The sequence below is a fragment of the Clupea harengus genome, chromosome 18 (genome assembly GCF_900700415.2).
Source record: "Clupea harengus chromosome 18, Ch_v2.0.2, whole genome shotgun sequence".
Taxonomy (NCBI): Eukaryota; Metazoa; Chordata; class Actinopteri; order Clupeiformes; family Clupeidae; genus Clupea; species Clupea harengus.
Window position 1 is genome coordinate 3,643,802 of NC_045169.1, and position 25,812 is coordinate 3,669,613.

The 25,812-nt window shown below is 44.7% G+C and overlaps 1 protein-coding gene across 10 annotated transcripts; it reads right to left on the bottom strand.

Moving 5' to 3' along the window:
* On the bottom strand, positions 1-25,533 carry atxn2 (ataxin 2). Of its 10 annotated transcripts, none has more exons than XM_012822184.3 (25): positions 25,027-25,533; positions 22,634-22,667; positions 19,777-19,836; positions 18,786-18,857; positions 18,206-18,356; positions 17,574-17,588; positions 15,369-15,493; positions 14,915-15,006; positions 14,452-14,643; positions 13,108-13,271; positions 11,691-11,945; positions 9,481-9,663; positions 9,093-9,272; positions 8,808-8,918; positions 8,496-8,566; positions 7,868-8,223; positions 7,374-7,440; positions 7,032-7,175; positions 4,974-4,991; positions 4,148-4,214; positions 2,789-2,982; positions 2,060-2,186; positions 1,505-1,881; positions 928-1,090; positions 1-759 (listed from the first exon to the last, which is right to left on the bottom strand). In XM_012822184.3, the coding sequence occupies exons 1-25, from the start codon at positions 25,140-25,142 to the stop codon at positions 731-733; spliced, it is 3,363 nt and encodes a 1,120-aa protein (XP_012677638.2). In that variant the 5' UTR covers positions 25,143-25,533; the 3' UTR covers positions 1-730. The 10 variants fall into 10 exon arrangements, with proteins under 10 accessions (XP_012677638.2, XP_012677637.2, XP_012677641.2 ...); XM_012822183.3 differs by having other exon boundaries at positions 4,142-4,214; XM_012822187.3 differs by lacking the exon at positions 25,027-25,533 and adding an exon at positions 23,821-24,990 and having other exon boundaries at positions 4,142-4,214.
* Positions 25,534-25,812: the final 279 nt, after the last annotated feature.

Consider the following 25,812-nt stretch of genomic DNA (forward strand, 5'->3'; position numbering starts at 1 on the left):
TTCAGTTTTTAAATCTTTTTTAATGTTTTTGTATTTTTTTCTTAATTTTTTATTCATTTATATTATCTACAAAGTAAAAGTTTTCTTTTTTTTTTTTTTTTTTTAAACTTAACAGTTATGCAACGGTCAAGTGAATCAGGGCTTACCATCATAATTCTTAAATAATCCCTCAGTTTCTGCCAAATCGGTTTGTTACAGGAAGCTTCTCTTTTGTTAAGTTACAACATGTTTCATTTTTGTTTATCAGATATCTTTTTGTTGGTAGTTTAACCCCAAGTCTTGAACGCAGCGATAGCAGCAGCAGTTAACAGTAATGTTAATACTGTGTATACATTGGAAGAGTTGTAAGTTTCAAGGTGCAGATGGAAACGCAAGTTCCAGTTTTACTCTCTGTCTTCGCTCTTGGCATGCTGATTCAGGTTTGCAGTTAGTGCCCCCTGCCAACTGCAAGATGCATTGCACCGTTTTTGAATCATCTAGGAAGGGTCCATTCTCGTTAAAACTTTTTGTTAAAAACTCTGTTCGACACCTCTTTTACCTGTTAGTACTCTTTGATTACTGGGAAGAAAAGGAGGATAGGGCAACATGATGTGGGTTTAGTGACTGCCCCCTGGTTCAGGACAAGTAAGGGCTTTTTGGAGGATCGAGGGATCGGGCTAGGGGAGAGCTCTGGGGGTATGAGGATTGGTTTCTGGGATAGAGGGGGGTGCCACGCGCCAGTCATCCTCCACTATAGCTGCTGTTGATGGTGTTGTTGCACTAGAGAGAAAGGAAAAAAAGAAAAAAAGGAGGATATTAAAAATCGACAATTGAGGTCAACACTGAAGCTCATACCCAGTGCTCACACTTGTTTGCTACACTCTACACATAGTGCCTGGGTATTTGCCCTCTGTTACGTTGTCATTTCTCGTAAGAACGTGAACATACCTGGGGCGTGTGCCATGTAGGAGAAGTGTGTTGTGGAGGACACTGGGATGGGGTTGAGGGCGTTCTGGGGGAGTTGCTGCTGGGGCCCGCCGGGGGGCTGTGTGGCCATCAGCATCATGGGATGCGAGGCTTGGGCGTGGTGCATACCAGACTGCATGTGAGCCTTCACGAGAGAGAGAGAGAGAGAGAGAGAGAGAGAGAGAGAGAGAAAGAAAGAAAGAAAGAAAAGAAAGAAAGAAAGAAAGAAGAGAGAGAGAGAGAGAATGAGATGCCATTTTCAATCATTTGTAACCTTTATCAAAAGTATTTTATCAGAAACAATGCTACCCCCTTTCCCTATTTACATTGACAATATCTAGATATACTTGCTAGTGATGTAGAAAAAAAACTAAAAACATTAGGGCCTGTTGTTGGGTCACTATGTATTTCTTACAGCAACAATGCAAAAAAATAATTACCACGTAAAATCAAACAAAAATGGAATATACTGACTCAATGTTATGACGTTATTGTTATGATGGTGATGGTGATATTGGGGGGAAAAAAAGAATAGCAGTAATCTGAGCGCTGGCCGTACCTGCTGCATATGGGCCATGTGCGAGGGGTTGTACCCGTGCTGCACCTGCTGGGGGTGGAGGTAGACAGCCTGCTGGGCTGAGGGGAAGTTGCCCTGGGGCGACTGCGGGTTAGGCCCAGGGGTCATGGAGGGCGGGGTGGGGGCCAGGGCTGAGTACATCTGCTGCTGCTGCGAGTTGCCCAGGTGCAAGGCCGCCTGCTGGGCCTGGTGCTGCGTGTGCTGGTGCTGCACGGGGCTGGGTGCAGGGTGGTTGCCCCCGTGCTGCCCTCCTTGCTGGCCCTGGCCCGTGGGGGTGGCAGAGGGCTGGGGGTGCTGCGGGTGGGCGTGCAACGTGGCATTGGGGTGCTGGTACTGCTGTGGGATTGGGGCGGCTGACACTGCAGGAATAAGACACAGGGGTTAGACAACGACCTCGTTCAAGCTGTCTAATGCCATCACTATTGCTACACAGCACTATTAATGCCAAGGATGTGCGATGGTTCCACTTTGGTTTCCATGTGCATGCAGGTCTTTGAGTGTGTCCTGATAATTCTGTGACCCAAGAGAAATTCTTACCATACATAGTGTGTGTCTGCTCGCCATACTGTGCGGCGGAGGTGGACACCAGTGTGGGCTGACCATGTGCAGGCGGTGTCATCATCCTGGCACCGCCCTGCATCACAGGACTGAAGACATGCTGGGCCTGCAGACACACACACACACACACAATTACAAAGAGCAGCAAACCAAAATCACATTTCCTTATAGTTACTAAGTTACTTCGCTAGTCTGTACACAGATGGGGGATACCTTTCCAGAAATCTGCCCAAATCCACTACCCAAATCTGCCGTACACAAGTCATGAAAATCTATACATATATTAATGCTGTCAAAATGAATATATGAAATATTCAACGAGTTAAAATGAATAACATAATTAACAGAGCTGCCTGGGATTTATTAGTATTACTGTAAGTGCATATGTAATGAGTCAAATATCTGGGGGCATCCAACCTGACACGGATCTGACAAGCTTGCATGCTAGTTTTTCAATTTAAATATACTTCCTTTGTGTTGATTCTACATTAATTCTGTTCTTTTACACTTAAATATCTATTTTTACAAGCTCAGTCTTAAGAAGTAAACATGAAATTAAATCAAAGATTTATCTCAGAAAATTGTGCGATTTCATTTGTTGATTTTTTTTAAATTGACTGACACACGTATACACGGAGATATGCGTACACATGCATGCACACATACACATAAGCGGTGGTCCAGCAAGGCCGAGTGCTGGTCGGGTACCTGTGACTGATAGTGTGGCATCTGCTGCACCAGTTGCTGGCTGGCGAACTGCTGGGGGCTACAGGTGAAGTACTGGGTCTGGTAGGCTGGGCTCGGTGCTACGATGGGGGGCCCGGCAGCGTTGGCGGGGTGCATCATGGCCGACGTGCCCTGAGGGTGGTGCTGCTCAGGCCTCTGCTGGGGCATGTTGGGCACTGAGGGAACAACATCACATGTTCTGAGTGACGACGACACGTCTGGACCGTTAAACAAGCTGGATTTTGATTGGTTTGATTGTGAGCAGAGGCAACTACAGGCCTAGTGAGTAAGATGGCAGATGTGGCTTGGTTAATACGCAGTGCTGGCTGCCTATTCTACGGTGTTAGATGGTGCTTTTGATAGCTGCTGTACCAAAGAAGGTTTTGTCCCTGGCTTCAAAACACTGCTTATGCCAGTAGCAGCATGCTTAAGGAGGGAGGGAAAAAGTGTGAAGATGTGGCAGCCCAAGAACTAACACAGGCTGGAAGGAAATGTCTAACAAACAGTGTTGATAAACTGTATTCATCTCACTATTCACTTCACTTCACTTCTTAATGACAGTGAAGTGTACCTGCTCTAAATAGACTAAAATGAATAAATACAAAAACATAGTTGATCTTGGTGTTGAAAATGCAATGGGTGTGCTGAAATACATGCTGCACTGCATGCACCCACTAATGATCTTACTGCCTCTAAAATAGTTACGAGTACTGGCACCCCTCCACTGGCCCCTTGCTATCTGAAGTAGATCAAGTGAGCTATATACACTCGCTCCGCTCCCCCCCACCCCCAACACCACCTTTTAGAAACAGGCTACATTTTCTTACTGCAAGTCAAAGTCTGTTGCATTCAGTCACCTGCAGAATTAATAAGGTGATAATGTAAAGATTTCCCATGTTTCTCATCCCGTCCTTAAGCAGACAGCCAATTATGCAGCAGACTATTGATTCCAATTAAAAGCACACACACACACAAGATGAATGGATGGGAAAGAGAAAGAGGGTGACAGAGAGGAGGAGGAGATAGAGAGAGAGAGAAGAGAGGGAGAATGAGAGAGAGGAAGAGAGTGTGGGAGAGGAGAGAGAGTAAGAGAGAGTGAGAGAGAGAGAGAGAGAGAGGAGAGAGAGAGAAAGAAAGAAAGAGAGAGAGAGAGAGAGAGAGAGAGAGAGAGAGAGAGAGAGAGAGAGAGAGAGAGAGAGTGACAGAGAGGGGGAGAGAGAATGAGAGAGAGGAAGAGAGTGTGGGAGAGGAGAGAGAGTAAGAGAGAGAGAGGAGAGAGAGAGAGAGGAAAAGAAAGGTGTTATGCGTGTATGCAGTATTAGTCAGCATGCTCACCTTTACCTGGTCTGTAGGGCTTGGACTGGCTCACCGTCATATGAGGAACCTGCACATGGTACATCGCTGGAGGCTGAGGGGGTTAGAGGGGAAGATGCAACAAATAAGTACCATTAAGTGCACACATCTCCACATCAACAACCAGAGGTAAACAACCAAAGAGGTAAACAACTCAGCGCTGCCTCTGGAGACAAAATAACAACATGCCAATGGGAACGATCCTGTCACTCATCACATCAAATCATAGACAGCAGCATGCCAGAATGTTCTGGATCTAGGAGTTCTTAACTCCACCCATGTACCAAATACGCTGTCTTTAGTCATCGGCAGAATTGCCCTCTGCTTGAGAAATACTACCAGAACTACCACGATGCATCAAACACTCAAAATGGTGACCCTCATTACTTAAAGATGAACAGTCACTTGAAGAAGGCAGAATTCCAAGATGTTTTTTTGTGTGTTGTTGGTATGTGGTGGTTGTCTCCATTGGACATAATACTAGACAACCAGAAATTCGAATTCTTGTAGAAATTTTACACTCTATTCACGCATTGCATTGACACACTAAAAAATAATTTCAGGGTCCATCAAAGAACAGTGCATAAATGATACGTTATAATAACCCTTGTAAAACCAAAACCCTTCAATTCACAAGTACAATAATTCATATATCTTGTTGACAGAAAATGACATAAAAAAAACATGAACACATTTAACCATCATATTAGGTCATTGCAATAAGAAATAGGGAATCCAACATCTGTTGGGGCTCATACATCATACTGTACAACTTTCCAAGTAAAAAAGGAAAAAAGCTTAGAATGGCACAAACCTTCCAGATAATGCTTTTCTATTGGAGAGAGAGAGGGGGGGAGAAAAAAAAAGAACCAGTCTTTAGATCGTCTCACTTACAAAAAAAAGAAAAAAGAAATGACATTAGTCAGACATTGCTTACGGCAACAATGCAACAAAAAAAAAAATGACCCAGTCAAAATCAAACAAAAATGGAATATACTGACAATATACTGACTCAATGTTATGACTCATGGAAGGAACATGGATGGTACGGTTACTGAACTAAAGGTTGGACACTTTCGGTTTGGGTAGCAGCTCATGGTGACAAAGCATCCCATCCCATCCCAATCACCCTAGGGAGTAGCATAGCGCATATCAGATTCCAGAGATGCACTTTGGTTGTCCCTGAGCATGAGGGTACATAGCACACAAGCTCTCTTTGGACATTCTAAGCAGTCCATTGGCAAAAACATTTAAGAAGGTGCTTGTGGAGAGGGCCATTTGAGGACAGCCTACAGCCAAGGCTGCTACTCCAACAGGAGAAGTATTGATGATCGGCTTACGTCACAAAGTTATAATACGTCAACTGATCAAAGGACTTACAGGACTAATTAAGGCCTCTTTAATTTCACAATAAGAATTTATTTTTCTCTGTGCTGTAGTCAAGAGCTAGGTCACTTGCTCCGTGAGCTTGTTAAGGGAGAGTGTAAATATACAGCCCTTATGTAGTTGTTGCTGCACGTGATTGAAATGAAGCCAGGCTCAAACAGAATGAGTTTAATGGTTATGAGAGAAAAGTTACTGGAATGGTAATTCACTTTCTCATGCTGAAAAATGGCTATTCCCTAGAGTTGTGGCATAAGCACTGCTGAATTTAAAGAACTTACTTTTGAACCTTGTAATTTACTAAAAGATTAACTGTGCAAAAAAAAAACACAGATGCAAACTCGTCATCATCCCCCCCACCCCTTCAAGCAGCGCCCAAGATGAGCGAAGAGGGTATAGTAAAGATTGGGTCTTCAGAGCAAAATCAATATGTTCTTGTATATTTTCTTACAATATACAAGCTAGGATATTCTTTGTGGTATGAAGTTTTCACCTACAAACCATTAGTGAATTAGGGCCTTTGTGTTTCTCACAGGTGTCAACATGCAACACTGCGAGTCTTTCCCTGTTAAACACACTAAAACACCACTATGAAAGTAGGTGAACCTGAGCGTATCCATTTGTCCAATAGCCCATCTAGTCTTAGATACATGTACCTGACCTTTGCCCTGGGCTTGTAACGAACTTAGGAAAATGGTGCCAACGCAGGCGATTCATTGAAAGCCTTTTTATACATCTGTTTGTCTCAACAGTGTACTTTGTCTGAAGCCATTTTCACACCTTCGTCTGAAGGACCATTCTCTTCCATGCAGAGGGTTAACATGCATATTAGGGCGGTAGAGGGACAAGAGTACTGCAGCTCAACCACATGCATTCATTCCAGGACTATGGGGGGGAGGAAGAGTTAGGGATGCACAAAAATGAGGTCTCGGGTTTAGTGCATGCATAGATGAGAAGACATGAGCACACAAACACACACTAAACCACGGCATGAGTCGGACTAAAGCTGACGGCTCCTTGGATGTGGACGGATGAAGACAGAGACCGTGAAGGAAAGATGACACAAGAACAAGTCAAGAGATGGGAACATGCATGGACCCAGAAGAGATGGAATGAAAGAGACAGAGAGGGGGGTTATTTGTGTATTTGCGTATGCATTAATGTGTGTATGTTTGTGAGTGTATGCTTGTCAGAGAGAGAGAGAGAGAGAGAGAGGGAGAGAGAGAGAGAGAGAGAGAGAGGGGAAGAGAGAGTAAGAAAAAGTGAGAGAGAGAAAGAAAAAGTGAGAGAGAGGGAGAGAGAGAGAGAGAGAGAGAGAGAGAGAGAGAGAAAGAAAAAGAAAGAGGAAGAGAGAGTAAGAAAAAGTGAGAGAGAGAGTGAGAAAGAAAAAGAGAGAGAGAGAGGGAGAGAGAGAGAGAGAGAAAGAAAGAAAGAAAGAAAGAAAGAAAGAAAGAAAGAAAGAAAGAGAGAGAGGCAGGCAGGTGCTCACCTGAACTCCAGGGCTGACGGGTGTGAGCGGGTACATCTGGGGGAAGCACACGGGCTGGCCGTACACAGTCGGCGGCTGCTGCACCACAATGGAGGGGCTAGGCTGGCCCTGGGGTCGTGGCAGGGTCGGCGTGGCCGGCTTAGGCTGTAGAGGGCAGGGCAAAAACATTGAATTTGCCCCCAAAGACAACTACTTGTGACAGACTTTTAAGTAACACCACTGATCCTTTGTGATCCTCATCAATCAACAGCTGATGAACACATTTAGCCATTAAGTTCAGGTGAGGACGTATCAGGACACACACGTGACCCTAATCGGGAAAATAAGAACAGGGTGGCTTACTGGTGTACAGAATGCTCGAGGATTGAACTCCTTGGCGTTGGGGTTGAGGGTGGACTTCCTTATGTTTCTGTGGCACAAACCAGAACATTTTGTAGCAGATTATTGAACAGATTAATAAATGAGAGCTTGAAAGTCTAGTCAAGGAGTCAAAGATATTTCATCTTACTCAGAGAGAAATACCAGAACATACAAAATAAAAATAAAAAAAGGTTGTTATAATTTAAATAAAATGCATGACAATACCAACCATCAAAAGTACTACTGACCAACATGCCTGAATTATAACATCTAAGTCACTAGTTGACACAGGTCATCTTGTCAGAAGGATTCAAACATAAACGGCCACCACCAGAAGTTGTGCGTCTCTCTGCCTCCCTCTTTCTCAGATTCATTCATCACATTCTTCCCTGCTTTCACTTTTGCAATCTCTCATCTCCCCCGACCTCCTGCCTCACCACCCGTCCACTCCCCCCTCCACTCCCCCCTCCACTCACTCGGGCACTGGGTCCTTTTTCTCCTCCTTGTCGTCCTTTCCGTCTGGTTTGGCCGCTCCGCCGCTGGAGGCCGGGGTGGACGTCTGGACGCCCTGTGAGGTCACGTCTGGGCTTCTCTTCTGCTCCGCGCCCAAGGGAGAGGGAGACGGGGAGGGGGCGCCCGTCTTGGTTCCGGTGCTCATGTTGGGGGTCGTGGCCGTGGCAACAGGGGTCGTGGAGGTCTCGTCTCTGCCAGAGGAGTCTGCTTTGGAGCCGGTGGAGTCGGCGGGGCCCTTGTCCAGCGGAGGCTCCTTCGGCTTCTCCCCGGGACCGGTCTTGGCGTCGAAGACTGGGTCTGGGTTTGAACTGGACTGCAGCTGGCAACGAGGGGGAAGGAGGTGAGAATGGCCAGATAAATAAGGGAACTTTTGATGCTTTGAAGGGGTAAATGGCCTTAAGCCTATGACTAAACATCAGAATTTATTGCATTTTTTCTCCATAGGCATCTAACAAAACACCAAATCCTTTTTGGAATGTATATATACACTTCCATTTCAATTTGTATATAATGGTCATTGAAATCACATATGATGGTCTTAGCACTTGTACTGTGCCAAACACTTACAACGACAAACAGTCATCCACTTACCCTGAAATCTACACTAAACCTCTTCAGATTGTCTATTTGCTTTCTGTGGTCCGGAGCCATGCTGGGAGGTCCTACGAAGACAACAAAGGCAAGGCAGAAACGTAATGAAAACACAGCATGGTCTCTTCACCTAGTAAACTGAACACACCAGCACTCAGTGAATTGACGACGCAATGGGGAGAACATCTGGGTGCACACACACACACACACACACACACACACACACACACACACACACACACACACACACACACACACACACACACACACACACACACACACACACACACACACACACACACACACACACACCTTTGCTGACTGTTCTGGCCATGCTGGCAGACGACTCCACAGTCGGCTTCACGTTCTCCTTGTTGGCGGTGGGAGAGTTCTGCCTTGCCTCCTGCACCCGAGGCTCTTTCGCTACGGAACACAAAGCCAGAGAGAGAGAGAACCGCCAGTGATGAACACACAGATCATGAAGCGGATCAAAACTGAGCAGAACCCAAGAGCGTCGACGTCACAAACAAAACGTCCATCAAAGATATGGACATTGTTCCGCCAACGACAGATCTCAGTGAGAGTTTTGGGCTTTACCCTCGGCTGATGGCGTGGCTGCCAGGTTGGAGGCGGGGCTGGCGGCGATGGGCGATCCAGCCGTCATGGGAGTGGCCACTGAATCCACAGGGGCAGTGCCAGTCTGGGGAGCGGACACTGCAGAGGACCCAGGAGACGCTCCACCCAGGCTGTTCTGCCGTGGGGATCGAGGTCTGTGCGCTGTTGGAAGAAATGTGACAGAATTGTATCTGATAGCCTTATGATACGGTAACATGGCTGTAACACAAGCACTATGCAGTGTTTTTTTTTTTTTTTTTTTAAATGAAATTCTGTTATGTGAGCATGCAGACATTTTATAATTGACCCTTGCTTCGCTTGAATGTAACTACTTTCATTTTGTTGGGTGGTAGGAAGCTCAGACACCTACCTCCACTGACCACGGAAGACCAGGTACCACCAGAGGGGCTACTACGAGCGGCTGGGGGAGCCGATGCCTCCCCAGGTGCATTGTGGGACAGGAAGTCCCCTCCCGGAGGTCCTCCGCCACGGCAGGAGGGAACGCGGTGCGTCCGGGGAGTGCGCTGTGACTTGGGGGACATCCTGGGAGGACCTGGGAGGAAGACAAACATGGCGCTTGTTATGTGTGTCTTTTATTTCACGCGGTTAACCCTTCCTGGAAACAGTGCAGTCCCCCGACACGTGCCACAGTGAAAAAGGGTGTCTGGCCTGAGAGAGGAGTTAGTAGCTGTGACCACACGTTACTTGGTTGTTCACACCACGCAGTGTAGTGCCTTGTGTTTGCGTGTTTGCTCAGTGGGATGGTGACCGGTGTGCACTAGTACTGCTAGTCCCAATGCAAGGCTGGAATAAGGCAATGGTCATGCTTCACTTTCACATACAATACATGCTGGGGGCCAATTACTATTCCTTCTGACATCTTAACTTGTTATCTCGATCCAATGCCTCCAACATATCCAAATTGTGTCATCAACTAGTTATGACAAATTAACTCTACTCAAATTGAGGGGGGCATACTCTGAACTGCATCTAACACACCCACCAATAAACAGATAGCTGGGTCGTGGTCTACTCTCAGTCTGAAATGAATGTCAAAAGTGCAGGAGACGCACGCCACAGTGCACACCAGGGAAAGAGATGGATACCCCAAAGATCAATGAGACAGGACGAACGCAAGAGTCCACGTGAGGCGGTCAAAGGTCAAAGGTTATACACCCCAAAGGAGAAGCCCAGGCAGTTAGTCACAGCAGCAGGGTCACGTCAGGTCAGCGCACTGGAGATCTGACACCGCCAGTCTCAGGGCCACATACACCAACAGTGTGTACACTCTAAATCATGCGGAGCACCTTTCTACACATTGGTGCTGATGAAAAGATACTTGCCGTGAAAACATGTGTACCTCTGTGCATAGTCTGGAGGTGACGTGCGCATAATATTTATAATTAGCTGATTGGCGACACCAAAAGGAACTAATGATGATGCAAGTAGACTAAACGATCTGTGTACGGTCAGGGAGTCTTGCACACGTACTGAGTGGGCCTATTACTGCCATAACTTCACTGTCAACACCGCAATAATGCCAATGATATGGGAGGTATATCAAGGTATTAAAATGCGTTTTACAGCAATCAATAACCAAATTATATACGAATCCACCATGACATTTCAGTCATTCTTTGTTTAAGCAGTGCACTGCACAAACTACAAAATGGAGAATTGAGTGTTCTCGTTAAGAATTTGTTAAAAATATATCAACTTATCATTATTTACCAAATTACGCCAACCATTATGACCAGAGGCAGCTGATTCCCCTAAATCCCCACTAATTTCATCCATAGGCACGCCTTCCATGGGGAGGTTTATCTAGATGCACATGCTAATCCTACCAATTTTCGGTGCGTCTTAACCCATATGAAGATAATTGTGGGAGTGGACGTTGTTGCACGTGATTTTACGCTGATTTGTCTCATCATGAGAGTGGGCGTGCGCTATGTGTACGCTGTGTTTGATATCTGACGGAGAACCTCTTTTATACAAATCCAGGGATTGTGTGTGTGTGTGTGTGCACATGGTCCTACGGCAAGTTGTACACAAAGATTGATACATTTGGCCCCAAGACCTGTGCCTACTTGACAGGGCATCAGATGATGAAAGCCATGCTGCTTCGGGGCTGGGAAAGCAATTTAAAACAGAGGGACAGATCTCTAAATAAAAACATTATTTTATCATTTCAGGCATGTATCAGGCACAAGGCAACTGGCAGAAGCAGGGGCTGGCAACATATAAATGCATCTGATCTGAACAGTAAGTTGCCTTGGATAGAAAGCTTAATAATGCCTGTGGTAAATGTAATGAGTAAATGTATAAATAAACAAATGAATAAATAAATAAATAAATAAATAAATCTCTATCAATAGCATGGCTTTGATCACAGCACTGCAGTGGTGGCAAGCTCAGACTCTGCGGTGGGCTGACTAGTGTCAACCCCTCTGCTGTTGGACGACGGCGGGTGCTGTGAAAGCAGAAGCTGGAGGCGTCTCCACACAGCACAGGCCACCGAGACGCCTCCCACACACTGGGAGCAGCGCCAAGGGCTGCTCCTCGCCGGGGAGCGGGTACCTTCGGAGGCCATGCGTTTGGGCAGAGTGGAGATGGGGGCGGGTGAGGGGTGAGACGGGGGCCGGGACGGCCTGGAGGGGGGTCTGGAGGGAGGTCGGGTGGGCGTAGCCGCCCTGGGGGGCAGGGAGGATGAAGATGAGGAGGAAGAGGAGGAGGAGGAGGCGGCGGCGGCCATGGAAGTGCCGGGGCCGGACTGGTAGCGAGAGGGCGGGCGAGAGGAGGGAGACTGGCAGCGGGATGGCCAGGGATGGCTACCTGGTAGGGAAAGAATGAGAGTGAGAGGAAAACAGGGACACGAGAGAGAGAGGGAGAGAGAGAGAGAGAGAGAAAGAAAGAAAGAGAGAAAGAAAAAGAGAGAGAGGAAGGGAGGGCCAAGGCATGATGGGAGTTGCCAATCAAAACGGACCCCTTAGAAGAAAGAGTCGTTTTATTCCATCAATATTCTTTCATTTTTTTGCCTTTTTAAACGTTCACTTGCGGCAATTCCCCTTACTACATTTCATCTTAACAAATCTTCATAGGTCGGGGTCATGAGCTATGAAGGACCATCTCTTGCCTACCGCAGCTGTACATGCAGTTATTGTTGTCGTGTGAACAGGTGAACAGGCCCAGCTCTTCACTGGAGCCTGAACCTACAGGTCTGTGGGCGAGTCCACCCACTGGCAGCACTAGGGTTAAAGCCCTCACACATCAGCCCTTAGTGTCCACAGTGGGCACAACCTGAGAGCTGTGCTGCATTACAGTTCAGGAGGAGGAGAAGAAGAAGACTCATGGGAGACGAGGTGAGGCAGAGCAGACAGACGTCAAGAGGATGGGGAGAGAAACGAATGAGGCATGTATTGAGACTGAAGACAGAAGACAGAACCCAACACTTGATTATGCCTGAGACTGTTGTTGTTATTCCAGAGAAAAAAAAAAATAAAAAATCAAAGCAGTAGTTTATGAGCATAACAGACTCCTGCAGTTCTGTTTCCGGAGAAACAAAACAAAAAAGGAAATAAACTCCTTTGAACTAGAAAGAGTTTCCAAATTTGTGTGCGAGCTGCCTGGTTCTGCAGATGACAACCAGAAACAGTAAACTTGTTCAAAGCCCATGGTCTACACGGCCACTAAAACATTTCACTATGCAGATATCAGTTCTTAAGGTATGCTAAAAGCAGTGAGCTTTGAATCATCACTACGATTATGTGTATGATAGAATTATCAAGCAAACTATGGATTTTTATTTACCCAATAATTGTATCATTATTATACACTAGATTCATTATAATCTCGATGAACTCAGTGACGTACGCTAATAATCAAAACTCTGCCTGCAAGAGTAACTCAGGTAAGCTACACACTCTGGCCACACGGAGTCGACTCACCGAGGCACAAAAGGCAGTGATACAAGGAGGGGCCGCTTATGAATGTTTACCTCCGTTGACGACGCGCTGGTCCATGTTGGGGGATGAGCTGTAGTCATGGGGAGCAGAGCGAGGGGTGTGGGGGCCGGGGCTGCACTGGGCCAGCCGGGGGGAGTTCTGGCGGCCGGAGCCCCATGACAGGTTCCTCTGCCCGGGGGGAATGTACTTGTTCTCTCTGGAGGAGAGAGAGAGAGAGAGAGAGAGAGAGAGAGAGAGAGAGAGCGAGGCAAAATGTAATTAACACATATTTCAAAGCAATGCTGACATTAATTAAAAAAACGACTCGTTTGTCATTGAAATAATAATAATAATTCATCGGAAGCGTTTTAAAAGAATCTTTGCGCTGCACTGAGCAAAGGAAAGGAAGCGGAGAAGCAAACCGCCTCTCTACTTGTGATGAATGCTTTCTCTGCCACAGCTAATTGCATGTTTCCCTTACTGCCTTTGATTAGTGCTCATTAAGAACGACCTCTAGGGCTCGGCTCACATTTTCCATCCCAATGCCTTAATGCTGCCTCAGAACGCTTCCACAGCACCACTCCGACAGCTATGAGTTTACGTGTCGGAGTCTGTGGACGCAAACAGGGCCCTCATCCGTGTGAGTGTGTGTGTGTGTGTGTGTGTGTGTGTGTGTGTGTGTTGCTTGTGAAAGTGCATTTGTGCGTTATATTAGATTTATAAGAGTTATGCTGTCAGGTGTAATACCAAATAGAAACAAAATCCCAATGTTAAGTTTCGTGTTTTGCCTAAGGCTAAAGACTATCAACGCGTTAATTTGTCTTGAAAGTACAGACAATACAGCGTTGTGGCTGATGCGTGCATTTGGTCAGCTGGGCGAAAACCGGGATAAAATAAACCTCTAAAGTGACTCGTAATTCTGTTGACGAGAAAATATTTTGTAGTATGTGACTATATAGTGTAAAAGAAGTTATACGGACATTATAGAAACATGGTACATTTCTTTAATAACATTGAGAAAATCATGAATTTCATAGACTTTCTGCCACCAGTCCCCTGTGTGGTGACGCAGAAGTATTGGTCTATACACACTCAGAAGAAAAGGTTAGACTAATTTGCCGATACATTTCCCATTATCTGCAGCCTTACGGCCAGCCACAAATAACCCATTAACTGTTAAACGGTTAATGTGCACACCCCTAGAAATGAGTGGGAGAGAATGGGAGCAGGATTGGGAAAGGACTGCAGGTCTGACTCAAGCCCTGGTCCCCGTAGGTACTGGGACATGTACGTGGTATGGGATGCTACTACTTGGGTCAAATCAGTTCATGTTCGTGTGTGTGTGTGTGTGTGTGTGTGTGTGTGTGTGTGTGTGTGTGTGTGTGTGTGTATCTAACCTGTTGAGTGGGTGCCCCTCCCGCTCTCCTCCTCGCACCACTGCGGTGAACTTCTCTTCCTCGGAGCGCTCGTCGTTCTCCAGCGCCACGCGGGCCTTGTAGGTGGCACTCGACTCTATTTCGTCTGCCAGCGCGGCTGCCCGTGCCTCTCGCTTCAGGAACTCCTCCGAGTTGTCCCGCTCCAGGGCAACTCTGGGATACCGAACCACCACAAGAGCCACATTAATCCAAAGCCTTTTACCGACGGCCAAATACTGGACATCACAGCTCTAAATGAAGCCATCAATGTCAGCTAGATTATTGTTTCCAGAATTTTCATGTAACATACAGTGTGAACAGGTTAGAAACAGTTCTAAGTCAACTGCCAACACTGTTTCAACATCCAACACATGCAACAAGAAGAATCACATTGAGGTGATTAAGATGCTGATGGTTGAGAGAAGGATGAGAAAGAGATCCTCACGTGTATGAAGACAGGCTGCTGTCATAAGTGGACTTGATGCCGTATTGCTCCTCGTTGTACTTGAACATGTCATCAGGGTCCCAGCCATTAGACTGCAGAAGGGGAACAGAAAACAGACAGTTAATATTCCAAGCGCTACACGTGCATATAGAGCACACACTGAGCGGCTCTGGGGAACCACCATGGACAGGGAGGGGCTGTGTATGCATGATTAGCACATTACATTGAGTGTCTAATTGGAAGGGTGGAAATTATGCATGTGCGCACGATTATCGCTGGATATGTGTGTGACCAGCAAGGGCGTGATGTGGGTTAATATGCATTAGTGTGTGTGTGTGTGTGAGTTTGTGTGTGTGTGAGTGTGTGTGTGTGTGTGAGTGTGAGTGTGTGAGTGAGTGTGTGTGTGTGTGTGAGAGAGTGTGTGTGTGTGTGTGAGTGTGTGTGTGTGTCCCACCAGGTCCGTGTCCAGAGACTCCAGGCTGTCGGTGGCGTGCTGCTCTCCCCCATCCCACGGCTCCAGATCTTTCTCTTTGTGCTCGCCGTTCACCCGTGCGCTCACAGCGGAGTCTGTGAAGTTATCTAAAACACACACACACACACACACACACACACACACACACACACACACACACACACACACACGATAGTTATTCCCCTTAGGAAATGACCAGGACACAGAAGGCAGGACACAGAAGGGTTGGGGACACACACACACACACACACACACACACACACACACACACACACACACACACACACACACACAAACACATGCGGACGTAAAAGATATGACAGACATAACACAGACAGACACACAATCAAGGACAACACATAGGAACACCAAGTGATTGCTTGGTGTGGTGAACGAACGACAAACAAATACCAAAAAAACCCAAATCACAGCAGATAGCTTTCTACCAGATCATGAGCACCCCCGTATTGCATCCTTCCCTTGATTGTCAGACGGCTAAATGCTAACAGCGATTTAAGCCTTCACCTAGTCAGTTGACCCCATGATCACCAAGCACATGACGAAGAGGAAGAACCCACTGTAAGGAGTGTGCTGAAATGAAGCCAAAGGCTGCGGAAAAGCGTTCATGTGATCCAGCGGAGTTATGGGTAAGCAGATCAGGTGGCCAGGAGCACGTTCACAGGGACCAGCTCTGCAGCCTGACACAGAGGGTGTTTCTGGCAACGTTTCTTCATGATTACATCCTCATTCCCCATTACGAGAAAGGCCAGTTTAAAAATAACAGTAATTCTTTCACTGCTATGTTCCATGTTAAGAATTCAGGTCTGTCCTTCCTTGTATTCTGGATAAATGAAATCTGCATCACCTAAACTGGTACTTCAACCAATTGATAGTGTATGTGTATTTAAGTCTACACTTAAAGCCCAGAGGGACAGCTAACTGAGCACTTGATTGACGCGCTTGTTAGATGTAAAATAACGTTCCAACTTTGCGTTCCTGTTCTTGGTTGTGATCGATAGGTGTCCATACAGATAGCATTAGTACTATTCCATGATTCCCACTGTGAGAAACCAATGTCGTAAAGGAAAGTTTACCATTAAAATCCAGGAATTCAGAATTCTATTTCAGAATGTCCCAATACTCTGCATCATGGCATTTATCCTAAAAATGTGTCCTGAACAATGTATCCATACACTCAGAAGTATTTACGAGATCAATGAATTTGAGTGCTGGCCAGTGAATATCATTGATCAAAAGTTATTGGTACTGGACTTCCTCCGACACCAGTGGGGCCTGGCATCCCAAAAACAGAGCTACATGACTCGCTACCCTGGAGAGCAACTGCTGGAACCGATGATGGCATGCCAGCGGCACGGTGTCTGAGCTCACACACACACAACACACACACACCACACTGCACGTCAGGGAGAACGAGGTTCACAGTGGACACTGTTCTACAGCTAACACAGCGGGATTAGGAAGACAGGAGAGGCAGAACACCATGCACTTCACATTAGATCACCACATTCTAATTCAAACAGCACACGTGCCCACACAACTGATAACAATTAGTGTCTACTGGACAGAAAACAAAACAGGAGGCAAAGGAAATAATAGTAAAACAAAATGAAGTCAAAATGTGCTTTAGGGCGGACAGAGCAGCAAATGGCCGTGTATTCACAGACAGGAAAAACCCTGTAGGTCAAGGCTGAGGCATACAGGTACTCCATTCATTTACGTTACGTTTTTTAGTGACCGTACTCTAATCAAATTAACGATTTTGTCTAGTGCTGAAATTTGGTGAAACACTCATCAGAATTTATCTGAGGCTCAATGAGAAAATAGGTCGTATGTGTGTGTGTGTGTGTGTGCATACAAACATACAGTACATCAGCGACTGGAAAAAATGGCTGAGACCTCGCAGCACATAATTGTATTCAAACATTTGTTGCTAAACTGCAAAAAGCACAGTCACTGCTCTGTTGCTGGAACCTCTCACAACCAGTCAAAGAGTATGCTCTTACACTCTACAACGTGAGATGTAAAGGCAAAGTCTTTTGGAAAAGGGGGATTGGTAGAACATAAGTAAGCCTTTGACATTAGATTTATACATACTGTAGTGAATTAAATAAAGGAATGAAAACAAAATGCCAGAGGTTGCATTAGAGGAGAAAATGGCTGCATTACCTGCTTCTGTAGGTACTTTAAGAGAGAAAGACAGTGAAAGACAAGTGTCAGTTGGAGGAAGACAGTCACTTCATAATCCTGGCCTAAAACTTGAGGGGCAAAACCTGGTGTGTTAAGTAAATGGTTAAAGTGGTACGAAACAAAATGAGGAGTCTTGCAGATCTACCCACATCATTATACGCAGAACATTCAAGGAATCACCACATCAAAGCCAGTTTGTGCGTCGGCCTGTGCTGCCATCTGTGACACGTGTCTCACTTAAGAATAATTTAAAAATCTGGTTCTGGTTACTTGGAATACCAAGCAATGTTCATAAGGCACTGCAGTTCCATTTAAGTGTCCACCAATCTAATGCCAGACATATCTATGGAGAACGGTTTTGCTCCCTGTTAATAAGGCAATTGGCCGTAGCTAAATGTGTAGCCTTCCCATGGCTTCAGTTCTTTCTCTGTGTTGTGCCATATTCCTGCCTCCTTCAACCACTAAAGGGTTATATGAATATTCACAGATGATGGCACAATGTGGGCATCGTCCCAGAAAGAGACACTAAAATGGATATGAGTGAATGTATACGATGTGGTGCGTTCGGACAGGAGATGAGAACAGCACGGTCTGGCTGGGAGTCGTCTCACCTTTCTTGGCGAAGTTGAGGTCGACATCCTTGAAGTGGACCACCACCACGTCGGAAGACTTGAAGATGATGCTCTCCACGATGTCCTCCTTGCGGGGGCCTGCGCTGGGCTCAGGGCTCTTCCGGTGGGCGGCGTCCAGGACCACGTCGCACTGGAGGTATTGAACAGTCATGAGTCCACTGTCCACCACTGACTGTCAGATGCCTGTTAACTAACTGACCACTGCTCTCCTATTCTCAGCTCTTCAAGGTGTTTGGATTATATGATCCGTGTACATTACATTTCAATTAATTAAATGTATAATTCTTTGATTTAAATGATTTATTTTAATTTAATTGAAGTCCATGAAAAAGGAAAACCCTAAAGTAGGCAATTCGTGCTGCTGCCAATGCAACACACAGTGAAAGACTGACTGATGTAATTCTGGCTATGGCCAGTGCCACTGTTGGCTGTAATGCTGTGCAATACGGTTGCAATGCTGTGCCACAGCTAGCGATGTTAGCACTGACAGCTGGGTTGACACATCACACAGCGTGCTTCTGTTTTTGTCACAGTTTGCAGCTAAACGGCTGTGACTCACCTCTGGGCCATACGTTTTGAAGATCCCCTCGTAAATAACGCCGTTTCTGACCTTCAGCTCACACTTGGTTCCCTGTGCATCAGAGGAGACAATCTTGATAAGGCCTCGGATAAAACAAACCGGGGGCAGGAAAACATTTGGAATGCCAGCGCCAACTGATTCATCTTGTTTGTCCTGTTTCAGTTACCACTGGTTAAAGATACATTGCTTGGGAAAAGGGGCCTGGCTATACAGCTTCTGGGATGTGTGTTCCTGACGTGTTTAAGCAATATGGCACGAGTGACAGTGGGGCTGGTAAAGGATATCCCCACGGCTGGGATTCGGAAATAGGCACGAGGCCAGATTAAGAATTCTCCGCTTCAAAAAATTGTAAAAAATACATACTAAAAAAAATAAAATGTTCTGCATCAAGCTTTGCCAAGTAACTGATATGGTCACTTTGCAGCCAAGTTGAGTCAGAGAGGCTATATGTGCATGTTAATTTGTACTCGCCTGTCCGTACGTTACATGTTCATTTGTACTCGCCTGTCCGTACGTTACATGTTCATTTCCCCTACCCCCCATTTGCTCCACTTCCTCACTCGAAAATTGTCAAATATAACGTTAAAAGAAAAACGTCTCAATTCCGTCTCACACGTGTTAAGAATAATAGATTGCTGATGTCGTACAATTCAATGGTTATGAAGTATATGAAACCCGTGTGTGATTACTAGCGGTAAAGAGTCGGAGTGGGGGTGTGCCAGGAATGCCTCTTGCCCAATCAGAAATTAATAAATTGTTCAACCGGATCTAACTGTTGTATAATATACAATGAATGGCTCTGGTCATCTGTTTATCAGTTCAGAGAGGTCTGCACGGGCCACACTATGTCAACTAAAGGGTTGTGATGTTAAACGAGGATGCCAGACAGAGATCTGGCCAACATGGGATAAGATTGGTACATTGGCTGTGACATCAAGGCCACTTCTCTGAAACATTACCACAGACTTACCACAACTGACGTCAGGATATGAACCATTCTCATGTTTGCATAAACGCCATTGAAAGGAGTCTGAAAAAAGAATGGGCAAAAGCAGTGTGATTTACAGTGTCATTTCAGGGAAATCACAAAAGCTCTCATTTTACAGATTTCATATATTTTTCGTTTCAAAACAGACAACAGTGAACTCTTTTAATCATGGCAGCATGAGACAAATAACTGATAAATGACCGGTAGTCTCCGTAACTCAAGACGTGTTGCTCCATTCAAGAATTTATTTCAAATTTGACTTAGATTTTATAGGGTCAGTGTAATCAACAGTGACCACACAAACACACTGGACTTATTCCCTACACAATGGCCAGGCCATAAAGGAAGACAAAGATCCCAAGCCCATTTTCTCTCTGGTTAAAACAGAAGCTGGCTTCCACCAGCCAAATTGTTAATACAAAAAACAATGGACAAAACGTTGAAAGGAACAGACATATCGTGGTCAGCACCCTGTCTCATCCATTTTTCTTGTGCTTCAATGGTGATGCAGCATATATAAAAAATACCTTCGCACAGATTTTGAGGCTATGAGGATCCTGATTGCCCCCTGCAAGAGCATTTTCAGAGAGGTGAACTTCATGGCCTGATTGCAAATCCATGCAAATAATCTGCAGCTGGTCAGATTAGTTAAACAGATTATTTTGCCAGTTGTTCTTAAATCGTGTTTGTTTAGTTATTCTGCATGACAGAACCATGTATAACTATATGACCATGCCTGACCAAGGCTTTCTTAAATAAAAGATTGGCTTTCATCCACTGGCAATCCTCACACAGGCCCAGTCTACTGCATGTGCCAAAGACACTGTGATGTTAAGGGTAAACCCTTTCGGCTGATTCATTAATGCTACCCCTCTGTGTTATGAATGAAGCCCAGAGTGAAGTGAAAGAGGAATACAGTCGACTCTGCTTAAGGGCATGGGTGTGGAACCATGTGAAATTGTGCTGTTATTGTGCTTTTTCCAAAATTTTTAATTGTGAATCTATTAGTCAATGCAGGACCTACCAACATTAAAGGTACAGTCCATGATTCTGGCGGAGGTTGTTTATATTTGCACTCAACAGCCAATCAAATGACCCCCCCTCCTTCCAGCTTCTGAACCACCGTGTTGATTGGCTGGAAAAGTGTGACTGGTCTGAGCCACTTTTTTAGTTTTCCATTTACAGAGCCAGGACTGTGGACAAACACTAGAGGTTGTTTTTTTTTAGCGTGCGTACACACACACACACACATAACTGACAACTGACCGTGAGGAGCAATTCAACGAATTTGACAAAAAGTGTACTGGATTGGAATCGTGGCCCCACCCTTTAAAGGGGACCTCTTATGTTAATTTTCAATGTTCATAATTCTATTTTTGGTCACATTATTTTTCTCAAACTGAACTCTATTCACCCTCTGTCTGAAACACTTTGTTAGAACTCTTGTTTTGATGAGCCCAGTCTGCTCTGATTGGTCAGCTCCGTGGGCAATAACATCATCATTGGGCAATAAGGATTATGTTACGAGATTGCATCATTCATGTAACATTGGAAAAGGCTGGCATTGCAAAGAGGCGTTTCAGGCAGCTGAGAAGTGATTTCTGCAGTTACTCCCTCTGTAACTGTTATTGAGTTGTGCTTTAGGCTTTTGTAACTTTGCAGACCTGTGCAGTAAAGAGGAACGTGCTATTATCCAGTGTGCCCATGGCCAGAATCGACTGTATTTATTTATTTATATCATTATATTCATCATATGAATATATTCCTATCATAATAAATTGCATTGACTCTAGGTTTAATATTGATCCTGGCAAAAGATTGGCTGTTAAGTTGAAATATCAACAATCATACACCCCTTATTTCAGTGCTCCCTTAGGCAACATTGTTCATTGACTGGAAATGTGTATTGCTCAGTACGAGCCACCTTGTGTCCCATTTACAGAGCTAGGATTGCGTGTGAACACCTTTAAGTAATCTTCAAGACATTTTAAACCGACCACAAAAAAGCTTTGAGTGAGCTAGTGATCTTCTAAACATGAGTTTCTCCAACACTGAAAGGCATCGGTCTAATGTATTATTTCTCCTTTTCTAATATATATGTAAATAAACATATCTGCATCATTCATTTTTATATATGTCTCTCTCTGCTTGTTATATTTCCTTAACCCATCAGATCGGCAGGTTAATTAAATTAGGTCAGCTTTCTGCTCAGTGTGCAAATCTAAAATTAGTGTGACACCCAATCATTCTAATCCATCCCATCCTATTTCCGCTTTTGACACCAATCACCACAACAAAGCTGGTAGCCAAACATGACAAGGCAGAGATGACTAAAGAGGGGGAAACCCATGCTGGCAACCGGAGTTAAATATCAAGTTGCGTGATTTGCACAGAATGATTATAAGTGCTAGTTCATTGTTGAAGTGGTGGCATCTAAAAGTGAAGGTGACATCAGATGTGAAGGCTTATTGCAGAGGAGCAAATCTTCCCCATCCATTGGAGCGCATCTTTGAGATGTATGAGTCTCATCACATGGCCTGTTGCTTTAGGTTGTCAAGGAGCTATGGCTGTAGGAGCTTCGGTTGGACAGAAGACAGGTAGGCCTATGTCCAACCTTAGGTTTACGTAAATGTGGTCAATTTATCGTTACTGAGGTAAAATGAAATTACTGTAAAACTGATGAGGTCATATCACCCCACCACCCTTTTCTGTATTTGCATTATCTCCCTCTTGATTCATTAATGGGCCTAACTAAAAATCATTTTAGGCATATGAAAATGTAGAGAGTATATAGCAGAAACGGCTCGAATAAACACAAAAGGAGGACATCAAGACTTACTGCAGCAGGGGTTCCCTTGGAAGTGTTTCGTCCCCTGTAACAAACAATGAAAACAGTTAAAAATGTAAGAACAGAGCATGTATCATTACCAAAACCAATGCCATCACAAATAGCACAGTACTCTTTTATCAATTAGAATTGTAGTTACAATTTTTTAACTGACATCAACCATGGCATCCATCACTACATCTCAGGGCCTTTTTATTTTCTGAAAAGAAAAGCTGACATCTCGATTTAACGGGGCATATTTCAAACAGCAGAGACAAAAAACATCAAATTGATGCTAAATGATCCAAGAGACAACCCCCTTATACAAGGCCAAATAGTAGCAGATTTGGGGGCCAATACAGAATATAAGACAAATAACCTAAATTCGGGCAAATAACCTACGTTAACCCTTCCTTGAAAGCAATGCCACCGCATTTATGACAAGGGCACCCAAATTGAGCTACACTCATCTTTCAAGCCAACATTTTTATCTATGCAGTTTAAACATTACAATTTAAATTTTGTTTTGTGCCCTCAGGATGTCATTTCTGTGTCTGACAACACCGACATCTTTTTAACCATGACACACCTTTAACTCATGTCAGCCTCGAGCCCTCCACCAAACTATGTCACAGGTGCAAAACCAACTCTGCAAACTGGTTGTGACTGCTGGTCTACAGCTAGCAATTTCATTATGGCTCAGTGACTGGAATGTTGAGAGCCGTGAGGTCTTCGAGTTTGTCTGTTGCCGATGGCAAAACGTGATCAGACGGGCTAAAGTGGTCAAAGCTGATTGAGCACATGGAGACACACCCACTGCCCAACATAACAATCCTCAAACGCCAGTCTCTACGTAGCTTTTCTAGTCACTATAGTGATGTTCATGGGTAAGCATACTTTTACTCAAACGAAATAGCCTGCTCCCATAGACGATACATGCCAGCTTTAAATGTTGTAGACCACTGCAGCATGTATACCTGTCCGTTACTAGTGTCAATAATTTACTTGATTTCGTCTTTTACACTCATTCCACGTAGCCATCGCAATGCACGAACGTTAGCCAACTAGCCTACATTACACTACGCCATTCCATGTCCATGGTAAAATTCCAGGCTATTCAAATTATTACACGTATTGCTTGATCCACTGAACTTCTCATTGGTAAACATTAAAATCTAGACACCAAGTACGTTACTTACACAAATGTCATGATTCAAGGACACAATTTTAAGCACCCTGACAACGTCAAGGTTGTTGCCCTCGCTTGACTTTCCCCTGCAGAACTCACACGCACATGCGCGCGTTAGGCACTGGCTAGATCGCAACATCGGATCATCCCCCAAATATACAGGACGCAAAAGATAAACACCAGTGACTGCAACTGATTAAATGGTTTTTAACTATATGAGCACTGTCAAAAGCAGTTGCGACTATACAATGTCGAAAATGCAAATGCAGTCATTTTGGGACAGTCCCTTGCCGTACCACTCAATTCGGCCGACCAACCTAGCTAGCATACATAGCTAACATCAACCTGCCAGCTGAGCTTGCCTTCATATAGCATTGGGACATGGCCATTCAGCTAACGCATTCCTTCGCGCAGAACCAAATTAACGGTGCTTGCAGGCAAATACTGGATCCACATACTAATGTACACGTGATTTCTGACTATCATAACATAAATACAATCAATTGCATTGACACTGGGTTATTTAGCTGACAAGCCAAGTTCGTAAATTAACAACTATAACCCTAAAAAATAATACATAGCTAGCTTCCTAGCTAAATGCTTCGCAAAGGACCGTCCACACACCTAATTGGCCTGTCAATTGACGGGTAATTTAGCAAGGGTTTAAGACTAACACGGGCTAACTTGGTTGCTCGAGTAGACTAGTTGTCATGTCAGGCCAAATGAATGGCCTCAAAAGACATGGGACACTGGACATGCATTGCCACTCTTGCGTTAGACGTTTAGGCAACTCGTTCGCTAGCCACCACGCAAGTTTTCACTGACAACGTTCAGCTTGTCAAATGTTAGCGTTTACGTGGCTAGCTATATGCATTGGCTTATTACGCTATGGAAGGACACAAAGCAAATAACAAAAAGGGAATACAGCTATGGTTCATGGTTTTACATTCATAGCCTTCATGGACCAACACAGCAAACTGTTGTCTAACAAAGGCATTTGTCGGCCTGCTGCATACTGGCATCAGAATATTAGCTGCTCAAACGTGAGGTTAGCTAATATCCAAGCATTTCCAAATTCTTGAGACAAATTTGCATACAACTATACGGCATTTGTTTGCATTGTATTTTTTTACCTACATAAACGGCAAATCGGGCACTGTCAACGTGAACAGATGTAAACTGGGGGCAAGAATCACATATTTGTCGCAGAACCCACCTGCCAAGACTCTGCCGTCCACCCGCTCCTCCACCCCCTCCGGCTCCAGAGGCCGCAGCAGCACTGCCACTGCTACCGCCGGGTTTACGATTTCCACCGGCCTGCTTCATTGACATGATGATCCCATAAACGACAACGTGTAAAACGTATTCTAATATTTACATAAGACACCAAAATACACAATGAAGAAATATTGCTCGAAAAACCTATGCTAACAAAATGATAAACACTAGCCAGCTCTCTTTTGGTCGCTAGCCTTGCTGCTATGAATCGTAGCTAGCTGTTCTGGTCGACAGTCTAGCTTGCTAATGTTAGCTTCACTTTATTTTTTTCTTAAACTCAATTAATTGCTTTCTCCGATAGAAAACAGGAAGCGCGTCCTTTAAAATATATACTCAATAGCAAACTTAAAATGTTAAAATAAAATGTTCACATAATTCCGTAAAACTGTATTTTCAGCTAACACGGGGTCTATTCCTTGCTGACAGTGAAAGGACCTAAATAGTCTGAAAGGAGACTAAAAATAGCGGATGGATATATAGACAATACTACCGTGTACACTATAGACTACATTCTTTTTGTGTATTGACAACACAAAGACGGGCATGGTTTAATATCAGTTACGTATATTTTCTAAAACAGTGTTTGAATATCTTATATACACTGCTTAGATTTACATTTGTTGAGCATAGAACTGAAAAAAAATTCGCACTATTTACAGGAAGTAGAGGATGACTTCACAATTGAGTGGTAGTAATGAGGCATCCACGTGAGCCGGTGCAAATA